This window comes from Salvelinus namaycush, chromosome 3 (genome assembly GCF_016432855.1).
Source record: "Salvelinus namaycush isolate Seneca chromosome 3, SaNama_1.0, whole genome shotgun sequence".
Lineage (NCBI taxonomy): Eukaryota > Metazoa > Chordata > Actinopteri > Salmoniformes > Salmonidae > Salvelinus > Salvelinus namaycush.
In genome coordinates, this window is record NC_052309.1 from 8,544,636 (window position 1) to 8,571,094 (window position 26,459).

Below are 26,459 nucleotides of genomic sequence, written 5' to 3' on the forward strand. Positions count from 1 at the left end.
TGTGTGTGTGTTGTAGGCAATTTGGCTGGAAAGCAGTTTGAAGCAGTTTGGCCAGGTCATTAACCCAACTGGGCTAATGGACAATTCATAGAGCCTCTTCTTCTGGCCCATTGAGCACAGAGTACAATGTGACAGGAGCGTCCGAGCATGGACAGACATTTCAGACAGCCCTAATGCAATCCTGGTGATCACACACCCACATCCTCTCTGGTGATCCCTGCCTGGGCCTCATTTGGAGAGGAGAGAGAGGAGAGAGAGGAGAGAGAGGAGAGAGAGGGGAGAGAGGAGAGAGAGGGGAGAGAGGGGAGAGAGGGGAGAGGAAAGAGGGGAGAGAGGAGAGAGGGAGGAGAGAGGGGAGAAGAGAGGAGAGGGGAGAAGAGAGGAAAGAGGGGAGAGGAGAGGGGGGTTAATGTATATATAATTTCATATACAGAAGAATATACTTAACTGTCTTATGATTTATATTATCTTGTTTGATATTGTACTTAATTGTATTTAATTGTATTTAAAGGGGAGAGAGGATAGAGGGGAGAGGGGAGAGGAAAGAGGGGAGAGGAGAGAAGGGAGAGGAGAGAGGGGAGATATGAGTTAGGAGATAGGAGAGAGGAGAGGATGGGGTATAAAGCATTAGGACAGACTCTGCAGCCTATACTGACCACTTTCACAGGTACATACCCATAACCTGTCCAATGAATCCTCTGTCTTAGAAAACAGTTGACTAGGCATGTGCTGGGATCCTCGTTAGCTGACGCCATAACATCAGCTAATCTTCCTGGGAGTCAACACATATCTAACAATTACCAGCAATTACATTTTACATTAAAGACACTACTAGCATATGTCATGAAAACATTACAGAATTAAAATACCTTAAATATAATACATTTATTAACATTCAATGTGATTAGTATCTGTCCAGTCATATGATCCGATGCATTTAGATGTTATTAATTGTTTTCTTCGAGGTAGGTTTCCTTTTTGCTAATTGTTTTCTTCGAGGTAGTTTTCCTTTTTGCTAATTGTTTTCTTCGAGGTAGGTTTCCTTTTTGCTAATTGTTTTCTTCGAGGTAGGTTTCCTTTTTGCTAATTGTTTTCTTCGAGGTAGGTTTCCTTTTTGCCTCAGAAATGTGATCTGGTAAAGAATTCCATTTAGTGATGGCTCTGTACGTTACTGTGTCTGGGGGCTATCAGATGACCTGTACGTACCTGTCTGATTTGATGGTTAAGAACTTTTCTTGTAGACACTAATTGATTTGAAAAATACTTTTGTTTCTTGAAAATTGCTACATTCCCCAAAAAATATATATATGTAAATATCTAAAGACTGGATACTAATTTGCTTACGATGGGAAGCAATGAGAGACTAAGATGCATTGGGTCGACATTCATATGCATAGAGCTATGAAGAGCTAGTCTGGCAGCCATGTTTTGAGAGAGTTGGAGCTTTTTTTTGTTATCTTTCTTTGCTGCAGACGACCATATAACTGGACAGTACTCTAAGTGTAATATAACCAAAGCTTAAATCACCTGATTCAGAGTGCTGGATGTTAAATACAAAGAACAGTCTCTTGTTACGGCAATGAACTTACCCATTTTAATTATAATATTATCTATATGTTCAGACCAGGATAGTGAAACGTGACACCAAGGAGTTTGGTCTATTTAACTTGTTCCACAGGCAACCCATCCATCAACAAGTTTAATTGAGGGTCACCAGTAACCATATATCTTGGACCAAATACAAGACATTTTGTTTTAGAAATATTCAACACAAATTTGTTAATATTAACCCACTATTGTTAATTCTCTGCTCAGTACATCTGTTAGTTCATTATATGCTGATGCAGCACTATACTGTACATTGTAGAGTCATCAGCACACATAACCACTCTTGCGTTGTTCATTACTGAAAATCGTTAGAAAAGATAGAGTATAAAAGTGGGCCTAGGCAGCTGCCTTGAGGAACGCCACAACGCCACAAGTTTCTTTAGCCAATCATCTGTGATTTGCGCTAAGGCCGAATGCCCTCCTCTGTTTGCAATGCTGGAAACTCGTTATCAGATCATTACATTAGAAACAACCCTGAATTTATTTAAACACAGTCAGCAAGCTTATAGGACGACTATTTGGACCAGTGAAGACAGATTTTTCTTGCTTAGGTACTGGAATGACCTTTAACGCTTTCCAGATTTCTAGGGAAACACCCCACACATCAAGCACCTATTCAAAATATGACAAATTGGTGTGGAACTCCAAGATGATCTGTCCCTATCATCAGAAAGAGAGAGTAACATACTTCCCACCAAAAATGTCAAACTTCCTCTCATTCATGATACAATCTTTTATGTGTGTATACGACAGGGAGCCATCAGTGGGACTCATTTCTCAACCTTTTCCACTTTGGCCGTGAAATATTCTTTAAAGGAATTTGCAATGTCACGTGGTTTGGTGATAAATGTACTCTCTGATTCAACAAAAGAGGGAGACATGTTTGAATTCCAACCCGTTATAACGTTCAAAGTTTTCCATTGTTTTTTTTACGTCACTCTTGACTTCATTGATTTTGTGCTGATAAAGTAACCATGTGCTGTATGTAATTGTAATCCCCTAAAGGTAATCAAGTTACCTGAGATTACCTCAGGATCTACAGCTCATTACCATTGTTTCAAACACAGAGAGTCAAGAGAGAAACTGATCTGTCTGTGTCTCCAAATCTGATCTGTCTCAAACCCAGAGATGAGTCAAGAGAGAAACTGATCGGGTGAGCGGGTCAAGAGGGGGAAGAGGCGAGAGGGGGAGGAGGAGGAGGGTGAGGAGGTCAAATCAAAATCTAATTTTATTGGTCACATACATGTGTTTAGCAGATGTAGCGAAATGCTTGTGTTTCTAGTTCCAACAGTGCAGTAATTTCTAACAAGTAATATCTTACAATTCACAACAGCATACACAATACACACACATCTAAAGTAAGGAATGGAATTAAGAATATACACTACCGGTCAAAGGTTTTAGAACACCTACTTATTCAAGGGTTTTTCTTAATTAATTTGTACTATTTTCTACATTGTAGAATAATAGTGAACACATAGAAACTATGAAATAACACATATGGAATCATGTAGTAACCAAAAAAGTGTTAAACAAATCAAAATATGTTTTATATTTGAGATTCTTCAAATAGCCACCCTTTGCCTTGATGACAGCTTTGCACACTCTTGGCATTCTCTCAACCAGCGTCACCTGGAATGCTTTTCCAACAGTCTTGAAGGAGTTCCCACATATGTTGAGCACTTGTTGTCTGCTTTTCATTCACTCAGCGGTCCGACTCATCCCAAACCATCTCGATTTGGTTGAGGTCGGGGGATTGTGGAGGCCAGGTCATCTGACGCAGCACTCCATCACTCTCCTTCTTGGTAAAATAGACCAAAGCGTCGGGCAGACCGCACCACCCTCTGGAGAGCCCTGTGGTTGCGGGCGGTGCAGTTGCCGTACCAGGCGGTGATACAGCCCGACAGGATGCTATCAATTGTGCAGCTGTAAATGTTTGTGAGGGTTTTAGGTGCCAAGATAAATTACTTCAGCCTCCTGAGAATGAAGAGTCGCTGTGTGTGTGGGTGGACCATTTCATCACTGACGTGTACGCCGAGGAACTTAAAGCTTTCCACCTTCTCCACTGTGGTCCCATCGATGTGGATAGAGGGGTGCTCCCTCTGCTGTTTCCTGAAGTCCACGATCAGCTGCTTTGTTTTGTTGACATTGAGTGAGAGGTTATGTTCCTGGCACTACACTCCCAGGGCCCTCACTTCCTCCTTGTAGGCTGTATCATCATTGTTGGTAATCAGGCCTACTACTGTTGTGTCGTCTGCAAACTTGATGATTAAGTTGGAGGCGTGCATGACCACGCAGTCATGGGTGAACAGGGAGTACAGGAGGTGAATGAGCACCCACCCTTGTGGGGCCCCAGTGTTGAGGATCAGCGAAGTGGAGGTGTTGTTTCCTACCTTCACCACCTGGGGGTCAGCCCGTCAGAAAGTCCAGGACCCAATTGCACAGGGCGGGGTTGAGACCCAGGGCCTCCAGCTTAATGATGAGCTTGGAGGGTACTATGGTGTTGAATGCTGAGCTGTAGTTGATCAACAACATTCTTACATAGGTATTCCTCTTGTCCAGAGGGGATAGGGCAATGTGCAGTGTGATGGTGATTGCATCGTCTGTGGATCTATTGGGGCGGTAAGCAAAGTGAAGTGGGTCTAGGGTGTCAGGTAAATTAGAGGTGATATGATCCTTGACTAGTCTCTCAAAGCACTTCATGATGACAGAAGTGAGTGCAATGGGGTGATAGCCATTTAGTTCAGTTACCTTTGTCTTCTTGGGTACATCTTGGACATCTTGAAGCATGTGGGCACAGCAGACTGGGATAGGGAGAGATTGAATATGTCTGTAAACACTCCAGCCTGCTCTGAGGATGCGGCTATGAATGCCGGCTGGGCCGGTAGCCTTGCAAGGGTTAACAAGCTTAAATGTCTTACTCATGTCGGCCACGGAGAAGGAGAGCCCACAGTTTCTGGTAAGGGTAGGTTTTAATAGTCACAGTGGGTACAATATCTCCTATACACTTCCTGATAAACTCAGTCACCATATCAGTGTATTCGTCAAAGTTATTCTCGGAGGCTACCCGGAACATATCCCAGTCCGTGTGATCAAAACAATCTTGAAGCGTGGATTCCGATTGGTCAGACCAGTATTGAATAGTCCTTAGCACGGGTACTTCCTGTTTGAGTTTCTGCCTATAAGAAGGGAGGAGCAAAATGGAGTCGTGATCAGATTTGCCGATGGGAGGGTGGGGGAGGGCCTTGTAGGCATCCCGGAAGTTGGAGTAGCAGTGGTCGAGTGTTTTAGCAGCGCGAGTACTACAGTCAATGTGTTGATAGAACTTCGGTAGCGTTTTCCTCAGATTTCCTTTATTAAAATCCCCAACTACAATAAATGCAGCCTCAGGATATGTGGTTTCCGGTTTGCATAAAGTCCAGTGAAGTTCTTTGAGGGTCGCCGTGGTATCGGCTTGAGTGGGAATATACCCGGCTGTGACTATCACTTACGAGAATTCTCTTGGAAGGTAATACGGTGGGAATTTGATTGTGAGGTATTCTAGGTCGGGTGAACAAACGGACTTGAGTTCCTGTATGTTATCACAATCACACCATGAGTAGTTAATCATGAAACATACCCTTCTTCCCAGAGAGATCTTTTTTCCTGTCTGCGCGATAAACTGAGAACCCAACTGGCTGTACGGACTAAGACAGTATATCCCGAGAGAGCCATGTTTCCATGTTACAATCCCTGATGTCTCTCTGGAAGGAAATCCTCGCCCTGAGCTCGTCAACTTTATTATCCAGAGACTGAACATTATACTCGGAAGCGGTGGGTGGTGTGCGCTCCTCCTGAGTCGGACTAGAAGTCCACTCCGAATACCTCTTCTCTGCCGGTGGCGTTTTGGATCAATCTCTGGGATCAGTTCAATTGCCCTGGCGGGTACGAACAACGGATCCGGTTCAGGAAAGTCGTATTTCTGGTTGTAGTGCTGGTAATGCTGGTGAGTTACCGCCGCTCCGATATCCAAAAGTTCTTCCCGGCTGTATCTACTAACAAAAACATTTTGGGGGCTAATAATGTAAGAAATAACAAATAAAAAAACTAAACATTGCAAAGTTGCCTAGGGGCTAAAAACACGGCTGCCCTATCTATCGGCGCCATTTTACTAAGGTGGAGGACGAGGGGGATGAGGTGGGAGGTGAGGCAAGAGGGTGAGGAGGTGGAGGAGCAGGGGGTGAGGGGTGGTGAGGAGGTGGAGGAGCAGGGGTTGGGGGGGTAAGGAGTTGGAGGAGCAGGGGTGAGGAGGGGGTGAGGAGGGGGATGGGGCAACCTCAGGGACTGATAGAAGTGGAAAGGTAATCTCTGAGAGGTCATCTCTGAAAGGTAATCTCTGAAAGGCCACTGCCCATCACTCTGCTCTACTGTATATATCTATCCTATAGGAAACAGTGGAAACATACAGGGGATGTCTTGCTATTCTACATACAGATACTGCAACTCAGAAGGAATATCTTCTCATACAGAGAATGTTACAATAACAGAGAATTAGCAATGGACTCGTTGTCAGGGGTAGACGTACCAGTCAAGGGTTTCATCAATAAGTGCATAGACGATGTCGTCCCCACAGTGACTATAAGAATGTATTCAAACCAAAAACCATGGATTACAGGCAATATCCACGCTGAGCTAAAGGCTAAAGCTACCGCTTACAATGAACGGGACACGGACATGGACGCATACGACCTCCGACGAGACATCAAACGTGCAAAAGGTCAATATAAGAGGAAGGTGGAATCCTATTACACCGGCTACGACGCTTGTCGTATGTGTCAGGGCTTGCAGACGATAATGGATTACAAAGGGAAACCCAGCCGTGAGCTGCCCAGCAATGCAGAACTCCCAAACAAGCTAAATGCCTTTTATGCTCGCTTTGAGGAATATAACACTGTGCCTTGCATGAAAGCCTCTGTTTTTCCGGATGACTGTGGCCGATGTGGGCAAAACATTTTAAACTGGTTAACAATCAGATGGAATACCAGGGCGCGTTCTCAAAGTATGTGCAGACCAGCTGTCAGGTGTCTTCACAGACATGTTGGAACATTGTTGCGGGGAATTGCTTCCATTCAGCCACAAGAGCATTAATGAGGTCGGGCACTGATGTTGGGCGATTAGGCCTGGCTCGCAGTCGGCGTTCCAATTCATCCCAAAGGTGTCCGGTGGGGTTGAGGTCAGGGCTCTGTGCAGGCCAGTCAAGTTCTTCCACACCGATCTCGACAAAACCATTTCTATATGGACCTCGCTTTGTGCACGGGCATTATTCTTCTTACTCTAAACTTTACATTTGGCGCTATGCATTGGGGCAGGTAGCGTTCTCCAAGCAGATTCGTTTGTCGGACTGCCAGATAGTGAAGAGTGATTTATCAGTCTAGAGAAAGCGTTTCCACTGCTCCAAAGTCCAATGGCGGCGAGCTTTCCACCACTCCAGCCGATGCTTGGCATTGCGCATGGTGATCTTAAGCTTGTGTGCGTATGCTCGGCCATGGAAACTCATTTCATAAAGCTCCCGACGAACAGTTCTTGTGCTGACGTTGCTTCCAGGGGAAATTTGGAACTCTGTAGTGAGTGTTGCAACCGAGAACAGACAATTGTTACGAGCTTCAGAACATGGTGGTCACATTCTGTGAGCTTGTGTGGCCTACCACTTCACGGCTGAGCCGTTGTGGCTTCTAGAGGTTTCCACTTCACAATAACAGCACTTACAGTTGACCGGGGCAGCTCTAGCAGGGCATAAATTTGACTAACTGACTTGTTGGAAAGGTGGCATATTATGACGGTGCCACATTGAAAGTCACTGAGCTCTTCAGCAAGGCCATTCTACTGCCAATGTGTGACTATGGAGATTGCATGGTGCTCGATTATATATACACCTGTCAGGAACGGGTGTGGCTGAAATAGCCGAATCCACTAATTTGAAGAGTTGTCCACATAACTTTGTATATAAAGTGTATGTACAACTTTAATATATTGACCCACATGATACCCCACTGAAAGACTTTGACACCACACAGGAAAACAACTTGTGGTGTATTGATGGACAGTTGCACTGCAGAATATCCCTATTGTAGCCTACATGCTCTTTGAACCCTTATCACTGAGAAAACCATCAAAACAGCACGGAACAGATCTCTAGAAAGCAGTGATTAAAATGGCATGCAGGTTTAACAGAATCCATGCGGTTTTGCAAAGCAGACTATAAGTAACCCTTTGTGGTAGCCTACCGGTATACTGCGAAGCAGAATCAATGAGTTAACCAGTTAACTCACCCAAATATTCTGAAATAACTTTATTTTTTTATAACGAACCTGAAAATCAGTAGTTGTTTCTGGTTGTTTATTAAAGACAGCTGCATGGTTAGTGGCTAACTCATTGAACCTACGTTGTTGTAGATCAGACTGAAAGCGGTTGTTTATTTAATTGACAAGTTCACTGCTTCTTTAAGCATCTGGTAAGGTTCATTAATTCGATTCAAAATACATGCATCTCCTTGCGCCATTATTACGACTGGATCTAACTTCGCAGCGAGGGGATGGAATGGAACGAGCAGGACTGTCATGTCTAGAAGGGATACAGCTTTTGTCAACAAAAAAAACGTGTTGCATTTTAGCTAACCCTAACCCTTTTCCTAACCTAACTTAATTATCCTAGCCTGCCACGTTAATTATCCTAGCATGTTGCGTAAATTCTCCTAAACCTGCTACGAAAAGTCTATTTTGACAAAAGCTGTATCCCTTCTAGCCAAAACCGAGCAGGACCGATGCACCGGGAGAATGAGAACCGCCCTGAGCCAAGAGACAGAGACATACCTTCAAAACAAGAACAATTTCAGATGCCGCCTGCCGCTACCTCTTTCAGCTTCTATCTGACTGTCTCTAGGTATAAAATAAAATATGACAGGCCAGCCGACATGTCGCTTCTCCTCCGCTGAATAGGAACATAGCTATCCTTGTCGTTGCACAGACGGGAATGTCAACTCGGGAAGATGGTCCGCATAGCGAGCGTCCTGGGGTTGGTGATGCTCAGTGTTGCTCTGCTCATACTCTCATTGATCAGCTACGTGTCAATAAAGAAAGATTTTCTCTTCACGACCCCCAAATACGCAAGTTCAGGGAGTTCTCGGATGTATATGTTTCATACCGGATTTCGGTAAGTATTGCAATAACATCTCGCAATAGAAACGTGTGCTATGTGCGTAGGCTATAGTCTGCTGAAGTGTGCGGTTTTACATTCTTGTAGCATATACATACATGTAACGGTCTTTATTATCACGCAACATATAATGGTTTGTTTCTATTTCCAGAATAGCAGTGGGGGGCTTTTTCTAAAACCAGAGGTTTCATATTAGGGAGGCTTGTGTCATAGGCTGCTACAGTAGTCTACAGTAGGCTACACCACAAACCAAAAGGCCTACACTGTCACAGTATAAATATAACGACGCCTCTGTCGGTTCTCTCGTCATATTCTAAGGTCGTATCAATAATCAACGTCTCCATATTTCCCACGATTATTGAATTTACCGGATGTCACTGCTTTTTTTTATTCAACCGGATATCAAGTCGAATCTCAGCCAAATTAATGAATTCCCTACGTACAACAACAAGCCAGCTCACCGGTCTAAAATAGAGCAGAATTTAATCCTATCTGGTCATGAACAAGAAACACAGCGCATGTTGTAATGATCGTACTGCTGTGAAGGCTTTGTCACAATGCCCCTGTGTTATGATGCTCAGCTAGAGAGGTCCCGAACGTCCAGCTGTGATGCAATGGCCACCGGCTGCTGTGTTCTCTGGCTCGCTCAAGGGAGCTGTCCTTAGTTCTGATTTAAATGTGGCGATAGATTCATTTCCACCCTGTAATCCATTCCCCCTTTTGTTGAATCCAAGTTGTATCAGACTGTATAACAAGGCTGTATCATTGGATGCCCTCCCTTCCTCTCCACAGAAACTATACATATATATATACATACATACATACATATATACATACATACATACATACATACAAAGTTGAAGTTTACATACACTTAGGTTGGAGTCATTAAAACTTGTTTTTCAACCACTCCACAAATTTCTTGTTAACAAACTATAGTTTTGGCAAGTCGGTTAGGACATCTACTTTGTGCATGACACAAGTAATTTTTCCAACAATTGTTTACAGACAGATTATTTCACTTATAATTCACTGTATCATAATTCCAGTGGGTCAGAAGTTTATATACACTAAGTTGACTGTGCCTATAAACAGCTTGAAAAATTCCAGAAAATGATGTCATGGCTTTAGAAGCTTCTGATAGGCTAATTGACATCATTTGAGTCAATTGGAGGTGTACCTGTGGATGTATTTCAAGGCCTACCTTCAAACTCAGTGTCTCTTTGATTGACATCATGGGAAAATCAAAAGAAATCAGCCAAGACCTCAGAAAAAAGTCTGGTTCATCCTTGTGCACAATTTCCAAATGCCTGAAGGCACCACGTTCATCTGTACAATCAATAGTATGCAAGTATAAACACCATGGGACCACGCAGCCGTCATACCGATCAGGAAGGAGACGTGTTCTGTCTCCTAGAGATGAATGTACTTTGGTGCTAAAAGTGCAAATCAATCCCAGAACAACAGCAAAGGACCTTGTGAAGATGCTGGAGGAAACGGGTACAAAAGTATCTATATCCACAGTAAAACGAGTCCTATATCGACATAACCTAAAAGGCCGCTCAGCAAGGAAGAAGCCACTGTTCCAAAACCGCCATAAAAAAGCCAGATTACGGTTTGCAACTGCACATGGGGACAAAGATTGTACTTTTTGGAGAAATGTCCTCTGGTCTGATGAAACAAGAATAGAACTGTTTGGCCATAATGACCATTGTTATGTTTGGAGGAAAAAGGGGGATGCTTGCAAGCCGAAGAACACCATACCAACTGTGAAACACGGGGGTGGTAGCATCATGTTGTGGGGGTGCTTTGCTGCAGGAGGGACTGGTCCACTTCACAAAATAGATGGCATCATGAGGCTGGAAAATTATGTGGATATATTGAAGCAACATCTCAAGACATCAATCAGAAGTTAAAGCTTGGTCGCAAATGGGTCTTCCAAAGGGACGATGACCCCAAGCATACTTCCAAAGTTGTGGCAAAATGGTTTAAGGACAACAAAGTAAAGTATTGGAGTGCCCATCACAAAGCCCTGACCTCAATCCTATAGAAAATTTGTGGGCAGAACTGAAAAAGCATTTGCAATCAAGGAGGCCTACAAACCTGACTCAGTTACACCAGCTCTGTCAGGAGGAATGGGTCAAAATTCACCCAACTTATTGTGGGAAGCTTGTGGAAGGCTACCCGAAACATTTGACCCAAGTTAAACAATTTAAAGGCAATGCTACCAAATACTAATTGAGTGTATGTAATCTTCTGACCCACTGGGAATGTGATGAAAGAAATAAAAGCTGAAATAAATCATTCTCTCTACTATTATTCTGACATTTCACATTCTTAAAATAAAGCGGTGATCCTAACTTACCTAAGACAGTGAATTTTTACTAGGATTAAATGTCAGGAATTGTGAAAAACTGAGTTTAAATGTGTTTGGCTAAGGTGTATGTAAACTTCCGACTATATACACTACCGTTCAAATGTTTGGGGTCACTTAGAAATGTCCTTGTTTTTGAAAGAAAAGCACATATTTTCTGTCCATTAAAATAACATCAAATTGATCAGAAATACAATGTAGACATCGTTAATGTTGTAAATTACTATTGTAGCTGGAAACGGCAGATTTTTTATGGAATATCTACATAGGCGTACAGAGGCCCATTATCAGCAACCATCACTCCTGTGTTCCAATGGCACGTTTTGTTAGCTAATCCAAGATTATAATTTTAAAAGGCTAATTGATCATTAGAAAACCCTTTTGCAATTATGTTAGCACAGCTGAAAACTGTTGTCCTGATTAAATAAGCAATAAATCTGACCTTCTTTAGACTAGTTGAGTATCTGGAGCATCAGCAGTTGTGGGTTCGATTACAGGCTCAAAATGGCCAGAAACAAAGAACTTTCTTCTGAAACTCGTCAGTCTATTCTTGTTCTGAGAAATGAAGGCTATTCCATGAGAGAAATTGCCCAGAAACTGAAAATCTCGTACAAAGCTGTGTACTACTCCCTTCACTCAACAGCATGAACTGGCTCTAACCAGAATAGAAAGAGGAGTGGGAGGCCCCAGTGCACAACTGAGCGAGAGGACAAGTACATTAGAGTGTCTAGTTTGAGAAACAGACGCCTCACAAGTCCTCAACTGGCAGCTTCATTAAATAGTACCCGCAAAACACCAGTCTCAAAGTAAACATTGAAGAGGCGACTTCCTCTGTCCAGTGTCTGTGTTCTATTGCCCATCTTAATCTTTTCTTTTTTATTGGCTAGTCTGAGATATGTTTTTTTCTTTGCAACTCTTCCTAGAAGGCCAGCATCCCGGAGTCGCCTCTTCATTGTTGACGTTGAGACTGGTGTTTTGCGGGTACTATTTAATGAAGCTGCCAGTTGAGGACTTGTGAGGCGTCTGTTCAAATGCACTACATTTGCCCAGAGCCCAATAGGCCCTATATAGACAATAGGATACCATTTGGAAATCAAGCATTTTTCATTTTACCTTTAACCATACTGTACATGTAAAATAATCTCTCACACCCCAGTTCCATAACTCTCCATGTTTTATCCCCACAGCAACAGTCAAATCCATTCACAAGTACAATACCACCAGGATATTATCCAACCAATGTATCAATGTGTTTGCCTCTGTCCACAGGTCTCAGCTGGCCATGAAGTACCTGGACCCTGCCTTCACCCCTCTGACCAGAGCCCTGAATGAGATCCTCCGGGAGAACACCTCCAAATGGCGCTATAACAGAACGGCATTCACAGAACATAGGTGAAGTAGCCTATAGGATACATCTGGATGCTGTTCATTAGGGCGCTAACGTTGCAAAACGTTTTAACGCTTTAACAGAACATGGGGGAGGAGTGGGGGAGTGGGGCGCTACCACTGGTGGAGAAGAATGCAGGCACAGACAACAAGGACAGTTCTTAAAGGTGCAATATGCAGAAATCGCTCCGCCATTTCCTGGTTGCTAAAATTCTAATAGTTCGCCTACTTTCAGTTTATGTGACAATAGAGAATCATTGTACCATCTAAACCGCTGTGAAATATATTTTCCATAACCAAAAATATTGTATTTTCAGCTGTTTGAAGCTGGTTTACAAAACCTAAAGTACACAAAAACGAAACTTAAGATCGGGAAACATAGAAATAGCGCACATAGAACAGATCTACCGCTTCTTAGACTTGCTTTCAATGAAAATTACAGTTCTATGAATCCAATTTCTATGGGAATTTGATGCGTCAATGGGGATCTGGTTTGCGCTTTGTGGGACTATCATTTGTTTTTCAACAGGAAAATGACCCAAAACACACCTCCAGGCTGTGTAAGGGCTATTTCACAATCACCTGACCTCAGCCCAATTGAGATGGTTTGGGATGAGTTGGACCGCAGAGTGAAGAAAAAGCAGCCAGCAAGTGCTCAGCATATGTGGGAACTCCTTCAAGACTGTTGGAAAAGCATTCCTCATGAAGCTGGTTGAGAGAATGCCAAGAGTGTGCAAAGCTATCATCAATGCAAAGGGTGGCTACTTTGAAGAATCTGAAATATAAAATATATTTAGATTTGTTGAACACTTTTTTTGGTTACTCCATGATTCCATATGTGTCATTTCATAGTGTTGATGTCTTCACTATTATTTCTACAATGTAGAAAATAGTAAAAAATTCAGAAAAACCCTTGAATGAGTAGGTGTGTTTGAAACTTTTGACTGGTACTGTATATATTTCCTGAGCTTTCTTATATCTCCCATATGGGTCCTGATCAAATGAAGTACACTACATAGGACATAGGGTGCGAGTTGGGATGCAGCCTAACATTTCTCCCACCTGTCTGATCTCTCCATATCTTCCAGAAAAGAGATCTCTCAACACATCGACATGGCCCACAACTTCACCCTGACCCGGAGCAGCGTGAGTGTGGGTCAGCTGATGCACTATGACTACTCCAGCCACAAGTACGTCTTCTCCATTGGTGAGAACTTCAAGTCCCTGCTTCCCGAGGCATCCCCCATCGTCAACAAGCACTACAATGTGTGTGCCGTGGTGGGGAACAGCGGCGTCCTCACAGGGAGTCGCTGTGGTCCCGAGATCGAGAAGTTTGACTTCGTCTTCCGCTGCAACTTCGCTCCCACGGAGATCTTCCACCGGGACGTGGGGCGGAGGACCAACCTCACGACCTTTAACCCCAGCATCCTGGAGAAATACTACAACAACCTGCTGACCCTCCAGGACAGGAACAACTTCTTCCTGAGTCTGAAGAAGCTGGACAGGGCCATACTCTGGATCCCTGCCTTCTTCTTCCATACCTCGGCCACGGTGACCAGGACACTGGTCGACTTCTTCGTGGAGCACAGAGGACAGCTGAAGGTTCAGCTAGCCTGGCCTGGCAACATCATGCAGTACATAAACCGGTAAGACTGGACACACCAGAGTGATTGGTTGATTGATAAATTGATTGATTTGATGATTGAGCGATTGATTTATGTTTATTGTCCTTCAAGAGGAAACTCTTAACAGATCACAAGTTACATATTAACACAAGTCATATAGAATCACAACTGGACACACCTAGCATAGCATTGGACGCACCTAGCATAGCACTGGACACACCTAGCATAGCACTGGACACACCTAGCATAGCACTGGACACACCTAGCATAGCACTGGACACACCTAGCATAACATTGGACACACCTAGCATAGCATTGGACACACCTAGCATAACACTGGATACACCTAGCATAGCATTGGACACACCTAGCATAGCACTGGACACACCTAGCATAGCACTGGACACACCGAGCATAGCACTGGACACACCGAGCATAGCACTGGAAACACCTAGCATAGCACTGGACACACCTAGCATAGCACTACACACCTAGCATAACATTGGACACACCGAGCATAGCACTGGAAACACCTAGCATAGCACTGGACACACCTAGCATAGCACTGGACACACCTAGCATAGCACTGGACACACCTAGCATAACATTGGACACACCTAGCATAGCACTGGACACACCTAGCATAGCACTGGACACACCTAGCATAGCATTGGATAAACATAACATAGCATTGAACCAGAGGAGGTTGGTGGGCGAACAGGCTCATTTTAATGGCTGGAATAGAATAAATAGAACGGTATCAAACACAACAAACATATGGAAACCATGTTTGACTCTGTTCCATTTATTATATTCCAGCCATTACAATGAGCCCGTCCTCCTATAGCTTCTCCCACCAGCCTCTTCTGCATTGGACGAACATAACATAGTATCAGACACACCCAACATTGCATTGGGCACACTCAACATAGCATTTTGACTTTTGTATATTCTTCTCAGAAATAGATTATGAAAATTTGAAGCCATTTTATTTTAACATCGTACAATCCATGCTTCTTACCATAAACTTTCCACCAGTAACTGACATGAAAATGTAGTAATGAAAGAAGAGCTATGAGTAAACTGCCTTGTTCAGGGGCAGGACCACAGATTTTTACCTTGTCAGCTCGGCGATTCAATCAAGCAACCTTGCGGTTACTGGCCCAATGCTCTAACCACTAGGCTACCTGCCACCCCCGTTATTACCTACCTTTACCACCTTGGGGTGGCCCGCCAGGAAGTCCAGGATCCAGTTGCCGAGGGAGGTGTTTAGTCCCAGGGTCCTTAGCTTAGTGATGAGTTTTGAGGGCACTATGGTGTTGAACGCTGAGCTGTAGTCAATGACAACATTCTCACGTAGTGTTCCTTTTGTCCAGGTGGGAAAGGGCAGTGTGGAGTACAATAGAGATTGCATCATCTGTGGATCTGTTGGGGCGGTATGCAAATTGGAGTGGGTCTAGGGTTTCTGGGATAATGGTGTTGATGTGAGCCGTGACCAGCCTTTCAAAGCACCTCATGGCTACAGACATGAGTGCTACGGGTCGGTAGTCATTTAGGCAGGTTACCTTAGTGTTCTTTGGCACAGGGATTATGATGGCCTGCTTGAAACATGTTGGTATTACAGACTCGGTAAGGGACAGGTTGAAAATGTCATTGAAGACTCTTGCCAGTTGGTCAGCGCATGCTCGGAGTACGCGTCCTGGTAATCCGTCTGGCTCTGCGGCCTTGTGAATGTTGACCTTTTTAAAGGTCTTACTCACATCGGCTACGGAGAGCGTGATCACACAGTCGTCCAGAACAGCTGGTGTTCCCTTGCATGTTTCAGTGTTACTTGCCTCGAAGAAAGCATAGAAGTTATTTAGCTCATCTGGTAGGCTCGTGTCACTGGGCAGCTCTCGGCTGTGCTTCCCTTTGTAATCTGTAATAGTTTGCAAGCCCTGCCACATCCGACGAGCATCAGAGCCGGTGTAGTACGATTCAATCTTAGTCCTGTATTTACGCTTTGCCTGTTTGATGGTTCGTGGGAGAGAATACGGGATTTCTTATAATCCTCCGGGTTAGAGTCCCGCTCCTTGTAAGCGGCAGCTCTACCCTTTAGCTCAGTGCGGACGTTGCCTGTATTCATGGCTTGCATGTTTCATCACAATATTGTTTTGAATGTTCATTTTGAACTGATAACCAACTGAGCATTCTACTCAATGCATCATCAATGAGCGTTGAAGATTTTATCCAAAGTGCATTACAGTGGCTTGGAAATCCAATGACATTCAAAATGAGGCAAATAATTTGTAGGAAAACCTTTTGTCACCATTTTGATGTCACCAGATTATAATGTTAGCTAGCTAACTAGCTAAGATTGAGGGGAGACCACCGGATTTTAGCTAGCTAACGTTAGCTTTGCTAGTTATTTTTGATTAATTTTGCTAGCTAATGTCAACATTGCAATCTTTTTAAAGTAAATTTGACGACATGATAATGCTAGAAAAGTTGTTTCCTACTAATTATTTGGCTACTTTAGTGTAATTTAGAGAAAACAGTAGTTACGTCCGTCCAGAATGACTGGCCTTATCACCACTTTACCGATAGAGGGCGGCTTGAGAACGTTCATAACAAGGGCATGACGCGACCGAGTGACGGGGGTGCAACCTATTAATACTCTTTAATACTCAAGTTTTGTTACCAATTGAAAACAATAACATTCTTCCTTACATTGTGTTGTTGTAGTCTGGGTAGGATACATTTCTTGTCCCTAAAAAAACTGACAATCGGAGACCGGGAGGGAGCACACTCAGCGCAGCCTCTGGACCGCACATAATGTAGGCAACCTATGATTTCATTATCTGATACTTTTTATTTTTTTCGCTGTGTAAATTCACTGGATACATTCACATTGACTTTATGAATTATGGGCTAGAATGCATACGCTTCTAACTTAGGCTAAAGCTCGAGCCTGTCTGTCTTTGTTCTGTTGCGCAATTACGCACCTGGCCTCTCCGCTTCCACAGCAGGTAAAGCCAGACTACAAAATCTGGTTGGACATTTATTTTGACTTATTTTCTTTAGTCTACTATCAGCCTATTGGACGAGAGATACACACTTGCTCTTCCTTGCTGAATGTAAAATAGGCTACAGCATTAAGAACGGGCGGGAAGTTGGAAAGGAGAAGCCAGTATTTTTCCTATAGTAGGCCAATCTTAACACCGATTGGCTACATACTGACAACAAACACCATATGAGTGTTCTGCTAATGTATCTTTCTGGACGTTCAAAACTGTCGACAATAGACCCAAACAGATCCACATGTTTGCATAGTCAGGCCTAGGCTGTTAGGCCTATGCAGTTATTTTGGCATGAAACAAAACGTTTGAGATGTTATTCAAATTTGCCTGAATAACTGAGGTTTATAGACAATAATTGTGTACTCACTTAATAACAATGTATTCCTCATTGCACTGTGTTGTTGTAGGTATAATAATGATCTTGTTTAAAAACGTAGGCCTAATAATAATAATAGTGGAGGAGCGGTAGAGATACTCTGAATGATCGGCTATGAAAAGCCAACTGACATTTACTCCTGAGGTGCTGACCTGTTTGCACCCTCGACATCCACTGTGATTATTATTATTTGACCATGATGGTCAGTTATGAACATTTGAACATCTTGGCCATGTTCTGTTATAATCTCCACCCGGCACAGCCAGAAGAGGACTGGCCACCCCTCATAGCCTGGTTCCTCTCTAGGTTTCTTCCTAGGTTTTGGCCTTTTCTAGGGAGTTTTTCCTAGCCACCGTGCTTCTACACCTGCATTGCTTGCTGTTTGGGATTTTAGGCTGGGTTTCTGTACAGCACTTTGAGATATCAGCTGATGTAAGAAGGGCTATATAAATTGATTTGATTTGGTGCTAGCTGGCGCCGTCTGAGCGGTTAGCTTCTGAACCCTCAACCGCTAGTGACTGAATGCTGATATACCTGGTTCTAACTCACTACAGGCTGTCCGGCAAGAACAGTACTAATGCTTCTCAGTCCAGAACTTATATTATCTTCATCACTACCACCACAAACTATAGTATTCACACTCAAAAATCTTCATTTTACATAGGATGTACCAGTTTTTCTATAGGGGAAAGGAGACATAAACATTACCAGTCAAAAGTTTTAGAACACCTATGAAGGGTTTTTCTTAATTTTTTACTATTTTCTACATTATTAGAATAATAGTGAAGACATCAACACTATGAAATAACATATATGGAATCATGTAGTAACCAAAAAAGTGTTAAACAAATCCTTCAATTAGCCACCCTTTTCCTTGATGACAGCTTTGGTCACTCTTGGCATTCTCTCAACCAGCTGCATGACGTAGTCACCTGGAAGGCATTTCAATTAACAGGTGTGCCTTCTTAAAAGTTAATTTGTGGAATTTCTTTCCTTCTTAATGCGTTTGAGCCAATCAGTTGTGTTGTGACAAGGTAGGGATGAATAAATAGAAAACCTTGAATGAGTAGGTGTTCTAAATCTTTTGACCGGTAGTGTATGTATATTAACTATAGTAATGCCACAATACCACAGGATCTGTACATAGCCTGGTAGAATAACATTACATACACACATCAGGGATATGTATAAACGTCTCACTATAGAGAGCGAGAACTAATTATTCGGAAGGCACGATTTATTGCCCTCTCTCTCTGGCCTAATGTACATCTTATCTGATCTGTGTCCGGTGCCTCAGAGTCATAAATCTCACTGAGGACAGTCTGAAACTTCTAGAATCTCTTGCCATGGCTTAACAGTAGCATGAATAAGTGTTAAAGTGCACATATAGGCTATAGGAATTAACCATCTCTAAACAATCATGCAACCAATGCAATATAAACAACATGCAAATAGGGTATCTGTCACGCCTGCTCCCGCTCTCAACCCCCCCCCCCCCCCCCCCGGCGCTCATAGACGCCAGGCTGCCCTGCATTACGGACTCCTGCCACCATCATTTACGTACACCTGCCTTCCCTCGTCATGCGCTTCAGCGATATTGGACTCACCTGGACTCACTCAGTCGCCTGTTTATTACCTCCCCTATCAGTTCCCCAGCTCTGTTCCCCCACTGCTGCAGTGTTTGTCATATGTCCGTGTTACCCGTGTGCTGACGCTGTTCACTAATAAATGTCTGACTCCCCGTACCTGCTTCTCCTGTCCGGCATCGGCCCTTACAGAATGCACCAGTCATCACACGAAGCATCGGGGAGTACTGGCGTTCCGGTTGGTGGTGACATCGGTCCTGGGTCGCCGCCGATGGAACCGGGGGTGCCTAGCCAGCTTGTCGGGCTTCCACGTTCTAGCTGGCTCGAGAGGTTTCTTTGCCCCGGTTGGCTCGGAAGGCGCCCATCCCACGTCGGGCATCAGCCGGATTGTCAGGTCTTGTTCGCCCAGCCGGCCCACGAGTTTTCTTGTTTTGTTGGTGACATCAGGCTTGGATTCCGCTGCCGATGGAACCGCGGGTGCCTAAGCCAGCTCGTCGGGCTTCCACGCCCTAGCTGGCTCGAGAAGTTTCCTTGCCTCGGTTCCTTGCCTCCCATCCCAAATCATGCCTCAGCCGGATCGTCAGGCTCCTATGCCTCAGCCAGCTCGCCAGGCTCCCACTCCCCTGCTGGTTCGTGGGGAGTTTACCCCCATCCGGCTTGCCCAGCGCCCATGAGGGGGGGGTACTGTTACGTCTTCTCCCGCTCTTCCCCCACGAGCGCCAGGCTGCCCTACATTTACGCACACCTGCCTTCCCTCGTCATGCGCTTCAGCGATATTGGACTCACCTGGACTCACTCAGTCAGTCGCCTGTTTATTACCTCCCCTATCAGTTCCCCGGCTCTGTTCCCCACTGCTGCATTGTTTGTCATATGTCTGTGTTACCCATGTGCTGACGCTGTTCCTGTCTTGTTCTATGTCTGTTTCCGAATAAATGTCTGACTCCCCGTACCTGCTTCCCCTCTCCGGCGTTGGTCTTTACAGTATCTGGAATATACAAGCTGCAGCAGGTAATTAGGCCTAAAGGCAATTGCTTGCAGTCAATCCTCATCTTAACGTAGGTAACAAACCTCCTGACAATAATCCCACAACTGACTTCTTGGATGCATTGACAATCTTCCTAAAATAAACAGTCAACTTGGTCGTTAACCAGAACTTGCTAATGGGACTGTGGGGAAAGTCATGTGCACAGGCATTGCCTTTTTTTACAGTCTGGCTGTACTCGAGGGGCAGCTGATAGCCAGTGTCACTTTAAAGAACCATGGGGACCAGGGGGGTGCACAATGTTGCGGGAACAGTGTCGTGGCAGAGGATCCACTAACTCAGCTGTTGCAGGGCCGCTGGGGCCCTTCCCTGGGCGCTGAGTACAATGCTGGAGGCTGGCCACAGCTGAAGGAGGAATGTGGCACGCCTGCCACAACTGTCTTTGGTGAGGTTGGTGACTCTTTCACCACTGCTGAACGCGATGGCTCCCATAGTGGAACAGGCTGGGACCCCTGGGTGAGGCTTGTCAGGAATCTGAAGGCAGGGCCCCAGAGACAAGGTCAGGGGGTTCCCCAGGTGCGGTGGCCAGAGGGTCCCCAGGTCAGGGAACGGTGGACCACCAGGTCAGGGAACAATGGATCACCAGGTCAGGGAACAATGGATCACCAGGTCAGGGAACGGGGGGTCCCCAGGTCAGAGAACGGTGGGTCCCCAGGTCAGGGAACGGTGGTTCCCCAGGTCAGGGAATGGTGGATCACCAGGTCAAGGAACGGTGGGTCCCCAGGTCAGGGAACGGTGGGTCCCCAGGTCAGGGAACGGTGGGTCCCCAGGTCAGGGAACGGTGGGTCCCCAGGTCAGGGAATGGTGGGTCCCCAGGTCAGGGAAAGGTGGGTCCCCAGGTCAGGGAACGGTCGGTCCTCAGGTCAGGGAACGGTCGGCCCCCAGGTCAGGGAGCGGTGGGTCCCCAGGTCAGGGAGCGGTCGGTCCCCAGGTCAGGGAACGGTGGGTCCCCAGGTCAGGGGGCTGAGGGCCTAGCACGGCAGGAAACCTAGGACCTGACAGGGCAGAGGACTTGGAACCTATTACTAAGATGGAGGACTGCAAGCCAGGTATGGTCATTGTGGCCGCAGGCTGGGACTTGACAGCGGCAAGCTGAACTTTGAAGACAGGACGGGGCTTATCCCACCAGGCCGTGGCGGTCTGAACCAGTATTCCCTATATAGTGCACTACCTGGTGTCCACAGCCCTATTGGCCCTGGTGACCACAGCCCTATTGGCCCTGGTGACCACAGCCCTATTGGCCCTGGTGTCCACAGCTCTCTGGGCCCTGGTGTCCACAGCCCTATTGGCCCTGGTGACCACAGCCCTATGGGCCCTGGTGTCCACAGCCCTATGGGCCCTGGTGTCCACAGCCCTATTGGCCCTGGTGACCACAGCCCTATGGGCCCTGGTGACCACAGCCCTATTGGCCCTGGTGACCACAGCCCTATGGGCCCTAGTGTCCACAGCCCTATTGGCCCTGGTGACCACAGCCCTATGGGCCCTGGTGTCCACAGCCCTATTGGCCCTGGTGACCACAGCCCTATTGGCCCTGGTGACCACAGCCCTATTGGCCCTGGTGTCCACAGCCCTATTGGCCCTGGTGACCACAGCCCTATGGGCCCTGGTGTCCACAGCCCTATTGGCCCTGGTGTCCACAGCCCTATGGGCCCTGGTGACCACAGCCCTATGGGCCCTGGTGTCCACAGCCCTATTGGCCCTGGTGACCACAGCTCTCTGGGCCCTGGTGTCCACAGCCCTATGGGCCCTGGTGACCACAGCCCTATGGGCCCTGGTGACCACAGCCCTATGGGCCCTGGTGACCACAGCCCTATGGGCCCTGGTGACCACAGCCCTATTGGCCCTGGTGACCACAGCCCTATGGGCCCTGGTGACCACAGCCCTATGGGCCCTGGTGACCACAGCCCTATGGGCCCTGGTGACCACAGCCCTATTGGCCCTGGTGACCACAGCCCTATTGGCCCTGGTGACCACAGCTCTCTGGGCCCTGGTGACCACAGCCCTATGGGCCCTGGTGACCACAGCTCTCTGGGCCCTGGTGACCACAGCCCTATGGGCCCTGGTGTCCACAGCCCTATTGGCCCTGGTGTCCACAGCCCTATTGGCCCTAGTGTCCACAGCCCTATTGGCCCTGGTGACCACAGCCCTATGGGCCCTGGTGTCCACAGCCCTATGGGCCCTGGTGTCCACAGCCCTATTGGCCCTAGTGTCCACAGCCCTATGGGCCCTGGTGACCACAGCTCTCTGGGCCCTGGTGTCCACAGCCCTATTAGCCCTAGTGTCCACAGCTCTCTGGGCCCTGGTGACCACAGCCCTATGGGCCCTGGTGACCACAGCCCTATTGGCCCTGGTGTCCACAGCCCTATGGGCCCTAGTGTCCACAGCCCTATGGGCCCTAGTGTCCACAGCTCTCTGGGCCCTGGTGTCCACAGCTCTCTGGGCCCTGGTGTCCACAGCTCTCTGGGCCCTTGTCAAAAGTAGTGTGCTAGAAAGTGAATAGGGTGCTATTTGGGACACAGACTGGTTGTACTATCATCTCCCTCAATCACATTAAAGTAACCTGCTCGCACGGAATATCTTCATTTAACAAGCTGTGTCTACATTTAACACCAGTGTCTATTGTTTCCATTGATGAGGGGACAATTTCATTTTTGGATAATGCATCAATGGTTTCAATTGGTTTTCAACTGAGTACAGGAGCATGTACAGCACTCACACATACACACACATAAACAAACACACACACACACACACATAAACAAACACACACACACACATAAACAAACACACACACACACATAAACAAACACACACACACACATAAACAAACACACACACACTCACATAAACACACACACACACACACACATAAACACACACACACACACACACATAAACAAACACACACACACACATAAAAAAACAAACACACACACACACACATAAACAAACACACACACACACATAAACACATACAATTCTACATCTGCATTGCTTGCTATTTTGGGGATTAGGCTGAATTTCTGTATAAGCACTTTGTGACATCGGATGATGTAAAAATGGCTTTATAAATACATTTTATAGATTGATAAACACACAAACACACACATAAACACACACACACACACACACACATACACACACATAAACACACACATAAACACAAACACACACACTCCAATCCATTCTAACAGTAACCATTCTAACAGTATCCATTCTAACAGTATCCATTCTAACAGTAACCATTCTAACAGTAACCATTCTAACAGTATCCATTCTAACAGTATCCATTCTAACAGTATCCATTCTAACAGTAACCATTCTAACAGTAACCATTCTAACAGTATCCATTCTAACAGTATCCATTCTAACAGTATCCATTCTAACAGTATCCATTCTAACAGTATCCATTCTAACAGTAACCATTCTAACAGTAACCATTCTAACAGTAACCATTCTAACAGTATCCATTCTAACAGTAACCATTCTAACAGTATCCATTCTAACAGTATCCATTCTAACAGTAACCATTCTAACAGTATCCATTCTAACAGTACCCATTACTACAGTATCCATTCTAACAGTATCCATTCTAACAGTAACCATTCTAACAGTATCCATTCTAACAGTATCCATTCTAACAGTATCCATTCTAACAGTATCCATTCTAACAGTATCCATTCTAACAGTCACCATTCTAACAGTATCCATTCTAACAGTATCCATTCTAACAGTAACCATTCTAACAGTATCCATTCTAACAGTACCCATTACTACAGTACCCATTACTACAGTAACCATTCTAACAGTATCCATTCTAACAGTATCCATTCTAACAGTATCCATTCTAACAGTATCCATTCTAACAGTATCCATTCTAACAGTAACCATTCTAACAGTATCCATTCTAACAGTATCCATTCTAACAGTATCCATTCTAACAGTATCCATTCTAACAGTAACCATTCTAACAGTAACCATTCTAACAGTATCCATTCTAACAGTATCCATTCTAACAGTCACCATTCTAACAGTAACCATTCTAACAGTAACCATTCTAACAGTATCCATTCTAACAGTCACCATTCTAACAGTCACCATTCTAACAGTAACCATTCTAACAGTAACCATTCTAACAGTATCCATTCTAACAGTATCCATTCTAATAGTATCCATTCTAACAGTATCCATTCTAACAGTCACCATTCTAACAGTAACCATTCTAACAGTAACCATTCTAACAGTATCCATTCTAACAGTATCCATTCTAATAGTAACCATTCTAACAGTAACCATTCTAACAGTAACCATTCTAACAGTATCCATTCTAACAGTATCCATTCTAACAGTATCCATTCTAACAGTATCCATTCTAACAGTATCCATTCTAACAGTAACCATCCAGTATCCATTCTAACCCTGTCTGTTCTGTTGGTCTGTGCTGCAGATACTGGAAGACCAAGCAGCTGTCACCGAAGCGTCTGAGCACGGGGATCCTCATGTACACTCTGGCCTCGTCCATGTGTGAGGAGATCCACCTGTACGGCTTCTGGCCCTTTGGCTGGGACCCCAACACGGGCAAGGAGCTGCCCTATCACTATTACGACAAGAAGGGTACCAAGTTCACCACCAAGTGGCAGGAGTCCCACCAGCTGCCAGCAGAGTTCAAACTACTCTATAAAATGCACACAGAGGGACTTATCAAACTAACTCTCTCACATTGTGCCTAGACCTGACTCGACTGGACCGAACCAGACTGAACCGGACTGTACATGGACTAGATCAGACTAAAAGGCTAAATCTGGCACAGTAAGTCATTTTCTGGTTGTAAACTGGTTTTCTGATTAAGAAGGTGTTAAATAACCAGATTACAACCAATTGGTCGCTGTTACTCTACAGCCAGGTATGAAGGTCTTTTTAATGACGACATCAAGCAATAAGGAGAAAGACGTTATATTTTGGTTGTTATCTGGTTAGATAACCAGAACCAGATCACAACTATATAAAGACGTATTTTTCTGGTTGTAAAAAGACATAAGCATAACGTCATTATACAATCAGTATATAGTACAACCTGACCATCAGAAAACATGTCATTGCAACCAGTTTTTCCCGCTGCGATGGGCCAGTGAGATTCTTACTGGCTGCCCATGTTGTTGCCTGCTAGTGCTACGCTTTGTGATAGCTAAATTACAGCGACTTTACTACAGCAGCTGAACTACAGAGGCTAAGCTACAGCGGCTATGCTACAGCGGCTATGCTACAGCTGCTATGCTGCAGCTGCTGTACTACAGAGGCTATACTACAGAGGCTATGCTACAGAGGCTATGCTACAACTGCTATGCTACAGAGGCTATACAACAGCGGCTATGCTACAGCGGCTATACTACAGCGGCAATACTACAGCTGCTATACTACAGCGGCTATGCTACAGCGGCTATACTACAGCTGCTATACTACAGCGGCTATACTACAGTGGCTATACTACAGCGGCTATGCTACAGCGGCTATGCTACAGCGGCTAAGACACAGTAATATCAGCCTTTTTTTCTATAACCTGAGCTCATCATTATATATCAGAGCTCTGGTTTATCTATGGCACAATAGAAATGACAGAAATAGAGATTACAGATTTCCCTGTATTGTGGTTATATACTGTATGTACAGTTGCAGCTGGTTATATTCTAACCAAGTGGTTTTGGTGAGTATTTTACATCAGGTTTTTTTCTCGGGAGATTTAAGTTGCTGTGGGGTTTTTTACTTTTTAAGAATTAAAATAATGTTTAACAAAGTATCACTACCGATAATGGAACTATCATTTAACAGGCACGAGAAATGGTTAGCAAAGTATCACTACCGATAATGGAACTATCATTTAACAGGCACGAGAAATGGTTAACAAAGTATCACTACCGATAATGGAACTATCATTTAACAGGCACGAGAAATGGTTAACAAAGTATCACTACCGATAATGGAACTATCATTTAACAGGCACGAGAAATGGTTAACAAAGTATCACTACCGATAATGGAACTATCATTTAACAGGCACGAGAAATGGTTAGCAACCAAAAGGTTGCTAGAGCGAATCCCCCGAGCTGACAAGGTCAAAAAAATCTGTCGTTCTGCCCCTGAACAAGACAGTTAACCCACTGTTCCTAGGCTGTTATTGTAAATAAGAATTTGTTCTTAACTAACTTACTTGCCTGG

General features: G+C 44.9%; 2 protein-coding genes across 2 annotated transcripts in view; one reads left to right on the forward strand and one right to left on the reverse strand.

The window, feature by feature from the left end:
* The window catches only part of LOC120044776 (uncharacterized protein DDB_G0271670-like), a gene marked incomplete at its 3' end in the record, with an annotated part of 148,198 nt that overhangs the window by 40,989 nt on the left and 80,750 nt on the right, over positions 1-26,459 (reverse strand). The gene's annotated exons all lie outside the window — the stretch shown is intronic.
* Positions 8,627-25,624, forward strand: LOC120044902 (sia-alpha-2,3-Gal-beta-1,4-GlcNAc-R:alpha 2,8-sialyltransferase-like). The gene is made up of 4 exons (XM_038989630.1): positions 8,627-8,796; positions 12,443-12,565; positions 13,648-14,205; positions 24,695-25,624. The coding sequence occupies exons 1-4, from the start codon at positions 8,633-8,635 to the stop codon at positions 24,975-24,977; spliced, it is 1,128 nt and encodes a 375-aa protein (XP_038845558.1). The 5' UTR covers positions 8,627-8,632; the 3' UTR covers positions 24,978-25,624.

Bases quoted from the DNA above. Each gene is read 5' to 3' on its own strand.
- LOC120044902 (XM_038989630.1), top strand. From the start codon at position 8,633: ATGGTCCGCATAGCGAGCGTCCTGGGGTTGGTGATGCTCAGTGTTGCT. The intron at 12,566-13,647 runs GTGAAGTAGCCT...CATATCTTCCAG, and splicing joins ACGGCATTCACAGAACATAG to AAAAGAGATCTCTCAACACA. The intron at 14,206-24,694 runs GTAAGACTGGAC...TCTGTGCTGCAG, and splicing joins ATCATGCAGTACATAAACCG to ATACTGGAAGACCAAGCAGC.